The sequence below is a fragment of the Anas acuta genome, chromosome 1 (genome assembly GCF_963932015.1).
Source record: "Anas acuta chromosome 1, bAnaAcu1.1, whole genome shotgun sequence".
NCBI lineage: Eukaryota > Metazoa > Chordata > Aves > Anseriformes > Anatidae > Anas > Anas acuta.
In genome coordinates this window covers 43314355-43322909 of record NC_088979.1, presented here as the reverse complement: position 1 = coordinate 43322909, position 8555 = coordinate 43314355, and the positions used below count along the sequence as shown (strand labels likewise).

The following is an 8555-nucleotide window of genomic DNA, read 5'->3' as shown; positions in this document are numbered from 1 at the left end:
GGTGGGCGGAGGAGGAGGAGAAGGAGGAGCGGAGGGGAAGGACAGGACGGCGGAGATCCCCCCCAGTCCCCGCGGGCTGACCTGAGCCGAGCCGAGCCGAGCCGTGCCGGGATGCGCGCTTAGCTCTGGCCCCGCGCTCAGCTCTCAGGCCCTGGCGGCCGCACCCGGAGCCCACCGGCCGCGGCCATGGAGAACCCCCCGGGGGTCCAGCCTCTCTCCCACCCCCTGCAGCCCTCGGCCGAGCCGCAGCCGGCGGCGGAGAAGCGCTTCAGGCTGTGGTACGTGGGCTGGTCGTGCCTGGACCGCCGCACCACGCTGCCCATGCTGCCCTGGCTGATGGCCGAGATCCGGCGCCGCGGGCAGCGGCAGGAGCCCGGCGGCTCCCTGGGCAGCGGAGTGCCGGCCCGAGAGGTGCTGCTGCTGCTGGGGTCCCCCACGCTGCGCTGTGTCCCCGCCGGACCCCCCAGCCCCGGCCCCGGGCGCCCCGGCAGCCCCGCGCCCGCCGTCTTCATCTTCGAGCACAAGGCGCAACACATCGCCCGCTTCGTCCACAACAGCCACGACCTCACCTACTTCGCCTACCTGATCAAGGCGCAGCCCGACAACCCCGACTCCCCCATGGCCTGCCACGTCTTCCGAGCCACCGACCCCAACCAGGCGAGTGGGGGCGGCTGGGGTTGGAGGTGGTCGTGGTCTTGGTCGTGGTGTCGTTGGGGATGGTAGTGGTGATGTTGGTCGTGGTGTTTTTGGGGGTGGTAGTGGTGGTCGTGGTGGTATTGGTCGTGGTGGTGGTGGGGATGGTGGCAGTGGTCGTGCCGTCAACCGCCGCGCAGCAGCCGTCACCTGGGACCAGCGGGCAGGACGCCCGGCTGTGCCCAGGCACGCTCCCTGGTGCTCCAAACAGCCCTAGGTTTGGGTGGAGGCATTGTTGATAAAGTGCCAGATGGGGGGAAAAACAACAAAAAACTGAACGGCAAGACCGTGTTTTTCTGACTCCTCAACAGGCTTTGGCTCGCGCGTCAAATGTGGAGCGGCAGGCTCCTGTCTCCTCCCTGTTTGGAGTGCGGTTTGACAATTGGGTTTGGTTGTTGGTTTAGCGTGGTGGCGGCAAGAAAAGGGCCTTTGGTTGAGAATACCTTGGGTGAATAAGTCAAGACACCTTCTCCCAGATTTTCAGAGGCATGTGTAGAGAAAAAACGCATGTAGCTGGAAATACTGGAATTTACCAAAACCACTCACCTTACTGAAAGTTTTTCCTTTGTTAATTTTGATTTGAGCAAATGTGCTGCCAGAGGTTGTTACGTTGGAGGGGTTTAGATTACATACTTAGCTGCGGCTTGAGCCATCATCAAAGACGGGATGAGAGGTATCCCGAACAGAGGTAACTGCGTTTAACTTGTTGGCAGCTGCTGCCACTGTTGTGCCCTGCCAAGGAAAAGGGAATTCAGGGTCAGGAGAGCACGCAGCAAGAGCGTGAAACTGAGGGGATGGCGTCTGGCGAGGGTGCAGCCACGATGTCCTTTTATGAGTCTGGCCATATGGACTGAAGGCTCCTGCTGTTGGCAGAAGGTGTTGAGACGAATGTTATTTCTTGGGTAGCTCTGGTCTGATGCCATGGCTTTGTAAGGCAACCTCATGCTATGAGATACGGGGTGCATATTCCTCTTGCATTTGGTATTTCTCACGTTCACATTTACATTTGGGATGCTGTTTCTGATTAAACTGATTATACATCCATATGTCTTTCCTTCATTCCTCATGGAGGAGAATGTCTTTATGTGCATAGACTTAGATTTATACTACAGGTAAAGTCTTCCTTTGGAAGGAAGTTATTAGTATGAACAAGTTCCCTTTTATAAATTCCTATCTTATTCTGACAGTATAGACTAAATTTTATCTGGCAAGATTTTTTTTTAACCTTTTTATCATTAATAAAAGGCCGTTACAGGAGGGTTACTTGGCACAGGCTTCCAGACAAAGAGCTGCAACAAAGGTAGTAGATACATAGCCAGCTATGTGATTCACGACTATCTGATTAACGGGTAATTTATTTTTTTCTCAGGTATCAAAAAGGAAAGAAATTTCCACCTTCTTTTCCTTCCAAAGTTACTTTACCAACTGGAGAGGCTTGGTTAGCTAAGTCTTTGTGGGTCTCTTGATCCATGCTTAACCCTAGTTTTGATCGGATGAGACCAGGCTGCAAGTCACTAGCTCTGAAAATCTTCTTTTGATACTCTTGTTTGTTATAAAACAGATGCCGTTCTTGCACACTTTCAGGATCTTTAAGTGCATGCATCTGATTCATCTTGGTTATGTGAGCTTCATGGTGCATATTAGTTTAGAAAGTATTTTTCACAGCTGTTATTTTAAGACGACCTCATTTTTGCTGTTGGGCCATAGTTCCTTCCAGCCAACGTAAGTTGGCACTGCTGCCATGAGACACAATCCTGCCCTCTTCAAGCCTCAGCCTCTTGTACCTTCCTCTTGGCTTTGTCCTCATGTCACCACAACTGTTTTTTGTGCTGCCGCGTGACAAATGGGATCAGGGAATTGGCTCGAGTTAAACTTGCTTTTCACCTACTTCTGCCGGGTTGGTCCCAAACCACTTCCCTGGTTTGCTTTGCAATGCAACACTGTATATATCAACATAGGTAGGCTGGAGGCACAAGGTAGGAAGGAGTAGCTAAGAAAAGGAAGGGTGGGATGACCTCTTCAGTGCTTGAGCTGACTTCAGACCAGCTTAAGTTGACCACAAAGCCGTGGTGGCCGTGATGTTATTACCGTTGTTGGTGGTATGAAGTTCAGCAGCATGTCAAGGTCACTCAGGAATGAAGGAAGGCTGCAGGAGCTGTCTTGTAGTGTTTGACTTAGAAGACAGCTGGCCATAATTTTCAATGGTGGATGAAAATTACAAAAGTGAGATGGTAACATACAACTACCAGGATATTAGTGCTAGTGCTGTAATTCAGGATACAGAGTAGCTGAAGGAAAAATTTGGCTTCAAGACCATTGCTTAGTCCACTGGAAATATTGCACAGTGTCTAGGATGCATGTGAGTTCACCATTACAGCAAAGTTAGATGTTGTTTGCAAAAGAAAGCAATACTTTCTGCAAATTTCTATAGCACATGACCAGTAAAAAGCCAACACAATATATATGCCCTGGCAACGTAAGGCAGGGAGACAGCATCTTTTATTGTTATTTGCCATGACTGAAGAAAAACATCTGAGTGAGGTGGTACATCCGAACATTTTATTTGAAAACCTGCAAATTGTAGGCAAAGCTGAAAAGTAGGAGTCAGTGGATCGGTTGCTGTCTTGGAGTAGTACCTTGGCACAGCGTCAAACTCAGAGCTCAGCTGTCAGTATGGGGGTGGATGCAAAGATGCTTTTCTCGGGGGGTGTCTCTTTCTTTTGCTCTTCAGTTACAAAAGGGAGAGAAAACTCCTGGAATTCTCTGTCTAGTCAGGGTGGGAATGAAAGTTTTTGGCTTTTTTCATTCAGAACTATTGCAGTATTGACTGCTTCTAATAACTTTTTGAAGTGGCAGGAGCCAGCTGAACTGGATGAGGGTAGTTGTCTGATTTAGTGCTGGCTAGTAGCTTCTCAATAGCAGCCAGAGATGTGTTAGTTTTGCACTGCTGTCATTTGAGAATTATGTAGGATGCACAGAGTCTGTCTGTACACATCAGATGACAGCATTGTCTCATTTTACATTTGGCAGATTTTCTTCACAACCACAGGAACAGATTTTCTTTTAGTAAACCAAAAGTTAGTTTCTAAATATAGCAGGCATACCGTCCTCCCAGCCACCAAGAAAAGCCCTTTTGAGTAGTGTTTGCAACCTCAGTCTCAATGATTTTTTACTGTGAAATACTGAACTTATTCTGTAAAACAGATTTTGATTGAAACAGATCAATATGGTTTGACGATTGCCTGGAGTTACTTGTTTTCTGGCAAAAAGGATATGGTCTGATGTTTTTACTCTTTTTTTTTTTTTTAATTATTTTTATTTGTGCTTATCTAGACTGTACGTTTTCTTCTTAGTAAGTGAGTAAGTCTGTCTTATGAGATTTATTTTTTTTAACCTGAACTGGAATCTTAAATCTAATTATACTGTAATTGCTTCTTATTAGTGAAGATAGTTACATAATCATAACCTCCTCCAGTTAAGCAAAAAACTTACTTGATGTATTTTGTATGTAGAAACCTTATTAGCTGTCATCCAAGTATATTGTTATGGCTTTCAAAACTAATCCAAGCTGGCCCTGAGAAGAAAACTGCTCCAATGCACAGACCTCAGTATGGTTTAGCTTTTGTGCATCTCAAACATAGCTGCAACTGCAAGTTAGTGGCACTAGGCTGTCTCAGACCAATACTGGAGCATTTTGCTGACCAGGTGAAGCTGTGGTAAGAACTAGAGAGGTGTAGAGGGCTAGAGATGAGAGCTGGAGGCAACCTCTTTGTAACTCAAATCCTTGCTCTGTAATCACTGCAAAGGCTAAAAGTCAAAATTGCTTGTCTATTCCAAGTGAGTATTAATTGTCTGTTAGATAATACATTTCAGTAAAGCAAGGCCATAGGACAGCTTGTTCTGGAAAACAAGGCATCAGTACAAAATCTCCAGTTTTAGCTATTTGAAGGAAACTCTTATGTTATGATAAGATCACACTCTGTAAGTCTTCTTATTAGCGAATATAAGTTGGAAACATTTGAAGAAGGAAGTCAGATAGTGAACTTCGCATTCAGATTTTGTGCTTTGTTTTTTATGTAACATAGGAGCATGGGCTGAATCCATGCAAATTCTTGGCATATTACATACGTATGCACAGCATTGTTTCAATTCATATGAGAACTGTTGCACAGGTTGAGTCATTGGGTAAGCTGTGTTTTAAATAGGAAAAACCAACATGATGGAAAAAGATGGGCTCTGGGTTTTGAGGGAAATGAGAGATGTATGGCTTGGTTGTTAGGTAGACCTGAGCACGCTTTGACAGCGGAGGAAAGAGGTAATTCTTTTCCATGAAAAAGATCTGTTTTCCCAGTTTTATCAAGAAAATAAGTCTTGGAGAGAACAAAGGAGAATTTTCTCTCAGATTGTGTGGGTCAGAATTTCATTCATCGAATGAGAAATTGAAAAGCAATGACTCAAAACAAAGTGAATGCTAAAGGCTTGCAATGAACACAGAATTGTTCTGCTAGCAGCCTCATTATCTCCAGCCTGTATGGGCTACAGAGACTCAAATGAAGTCTTGGATTTTCATTTAAATAATGTCTGACCTAAGGTTTGGGAAATGGAACTGAATGTTGAGAGCTTGAGGTTTCATTTTTGTTTTGTTTTCCTTAATGACAGATTCAGCACTTTTTTTTTTTTTTTTTTTTTTTTTTTTGGTGTGGTTTTCATTTTAGGCTTTCACAGCTATCTTTAGATTCCAGTTTTGAAAACAAAAAATTGTCCATGATGATTTCCTGCCAAGTCCCAAATTTAAGGAATAGTAAAAAAAAATAAAATTGTTAGCTGTTTCTAAGTGTTGCTATGTAGCCCTTTATCTCTGATTAATGTTTAGGAAAGAGGGAATAGTTTTGAGTGCTCTCTTATCTGCTGTATACATATGTTTAATTCTCGCATTTTTCCTTTTGCAATTCTTGAAACCCAACCCATTATTCAGGAATAGAAGGGATGTTACTAAGGATTGCATTTTCCAAAGGGTAAAATAAAATATAGGATGGCAAATATATGAAATAATATAACCTCAGTGAGAATGGCTGTAGGTAACACAGTGACTAGAAAATAAGGCTATTTGATTTAATGAAAGGAGCTTGTATGCATCTTGGCACACCAAATCAAGCCTTCTTTTCTGAGGATGTTTCTAAGTTTTTCTGTTCTGTTTCTCAAATGTAGAGGCTGGTCCTTTCAAAAATAATTAAATAGAAAACTAACTTCCAGAAAGTTTGGCTAGCTTATGTATATGTTGGCAATAGAGAGAGCCTGATTTCTAGGGGTGGTGAAAATCTCAGACCAAAGTTAGTGTTTATAAAAGTGAATGCTAAAAAAAGGTTAGAGTTCCAAACAGTCATTGCAGAATAGTAACATGACTGACTTCTTCCCATACCTCCTATTTCCTAGAGGATGGTATAGAATCACCCTTCTTTGCATCTTTTCCATGCGTTTTCCCAATTTGCCTGGATCTCTTTGGCCATCGTGTGTTTTTCTGAGGTAACGAGGTGAACTCTGCGATGAATTTCAGAGGCGAATTGTGGGGGTTGCTGTCTGGGCTGTGGGTCATGCAGAACTTATAGCAGTGTTGGCATGGTCCTCTCATGGCGCCAGCTGTCCTCTGCCACCTGGTGTTGTTTTCTCTGTGGTTTCATGTACTCTTTCTAGTTCAGAGACAAGAAAAAAGAGAGGAGTTTATTTCAGTGTAATGACTTTTGTCATTTGTCCCATATGTGAATTATGGCACCATCTACCTTCACCTGCTGCAGTACTCTGAAGCAGCTTTAGAGACTACAGGGAGATCACTGAATAAAAAGGCCAGACCTACTGGAAGTCTTGTAGAGGTCAGAAATAAGGCAGTGATTGAGGGCAGCTGGACAGCACAATTAAGGCAGCAAAGTGAAGTGACTCAATTCTTAAACAGGATCTGTGCTTTTCTGTTCCTTATAGACTGTAATACCACGGCTATCACCTTGTTTCTTCTGACACAAATAGGTGCATGAAGACCATATGGAATAACATGGATTTACAAACAAATCGTAGCATCACAAATGCAAGATACTGTATGGTCATGTCAGAAACAAATGCACCTGCTCTGAAGATATCTTCAAAGTGAAAAAGACGATAGAGAACATTGGAAATGTTAGAGGGGTGTTGAAATCATGAAATGTGGAGGGAGCTGCACCAAGGTTGCAAAAAGTATGTTACCTGTTTTGTGATCACTTTTGGCAGAGGACACACATCATCTTTATGTATCAGTGTGTTCATTCATGAATATTATTCCCCTTTCCAAGTGTTTTATTCCCCTTTCCAGGTGTTTTAACTAGGTGACAACTGGTGGATCAGTGAGTTGGGTAAATAGACATATGTGATTGTTCTGCAGATCTGAGAGTAGTCTGGTAACTCAATCTTCCTCTCAGCATTTGTCAGAAGCAAACTTGTTTGTATCATAGGGGATTAGTTCTAGTAGTATATTTAGACACTACAGGGAAAACAACATAGAAAAAAAATCACCACACACAAAATAAATAAACAAAGAAAAGCACCAAGCAAACAAAAAGACATGCAAACACCCCCAAGGGGCTCACTGAAGCCCAAACTGCAGTATATTATTTTTTTTTCTCTTTTTTTGCATTTTGAACACAATTTTCCTTTACCAGCACAAAATCTACACATTTGAAGCTATATTCATTCCTTTCTACTTCTCAACATCTGCGACGCTTCTTGCAATAACGTTTTATGTCCTGCTGTTTGACGTGAAGGCTCCCTAAAGCCATCCTCCTTACAGGAAGCCAAGGAGTCGGTCCTGCCTCTCCTTGCTGCAGGGAATTAGGGCTCCCAATCAGAAGTTAATTACTTGGTTCTCCTCTGGAGTGGTTGGTGCTGCTGAGACTTCCCCTGTTCTCTGAGCAGGTTCTCTCTGGGCAGAAAAAGGAGAACCACGTCAGCAGCAGGGCCCCTGGGTGTTGTTTCACCCTCCTGAAATGCAGTGTTGTATGCCTTCAGCTGAAGAACTTAAATATGGTTATTCACGTTCTTCTACTTGGTTTTTAGTTCCTTAAGTCAGCTGAACAAAAACCTGAGACATACTTTAAAAGCCATTCTGCCATGAAGGCTGTTAAGACAGGGTAGATGGTATAGAGTAAATATGTGTAAAACATGCCTTAAATTTTATTTTTCACCTTCTGAAAGTTGTCACAAATTAATAACCATTACCTAGATACATTACAGTTCTCTTCAGTTCGAATAAGAGAGGCAAAATATTTCAGTTGATTAACTGCAAAAAGAAAAATTTTTTCTTTAATGGACTCTCAATTAAATTTAGAAAATTCTGCTAGTGCTTTGAAGGAACTGTATTTACTAAACCACATTTCCTGACTTTATTAGTTACTTGTAATAGTGAGTTATCTTCATCTTTGTTCAAATCCGATTGCTTTCTCACAGAATCTGTAATTTCCCTTTTTTACCATTCTCTCTCTTTGTACTTAGAACTTGAAACATTCTTTCTTCTGGAAATTTGGAAGGGTAATGTGGTGAAGTTTTTCTTGTTTTCTGGAACAACTGAAGGTGAACAGGGTTGTACTGTACTGGGCACGTGGCATTTTCTGAGGGATTAATTTAAAATGCAAATATGACAGAAGATCCTTGTTTAGAGTTCAAACGGTGTACGAAAAGACTTGCAGAAGCCACTAGATGATGAGATAAAACCAACCCCATACAAGTGCAGCATTTTCCCTACTCCACCATCCCTGTCACTGTGGTTTTCCCCCTCCCGTTGTAGCTTACTTTAATTAAAGTGGTTTTCGGTCACGCGGTTCATTTTTGCACATTGATAAACC

General features: G+C 43.2%; 1 protein-coding gene across 2 annotated transcripts in view; it reads left to right on the top strand.

Annotated features, from left to right (window-relative positions):
• TBC1D4 (TBC1 domain family member 4) overlaps window positions 1-8555 on the top strand; it is a 106596-nt gene continuing 98041 nt past the window's right edge. For both annotated transcript variants that reach the window (XM_068676208.1, XM_068676199.1), the window contains exon 1: window positions 1-657. In XM_068676208.1, coding sequence (XP_068532309.1) covers window positions 187-657 — 471 coding nt within the window. In that variant the 5' untranslated portion in view covers window positions 1-186. The remainder of the gene's footprint in view (window positions 658-8555) is intronic.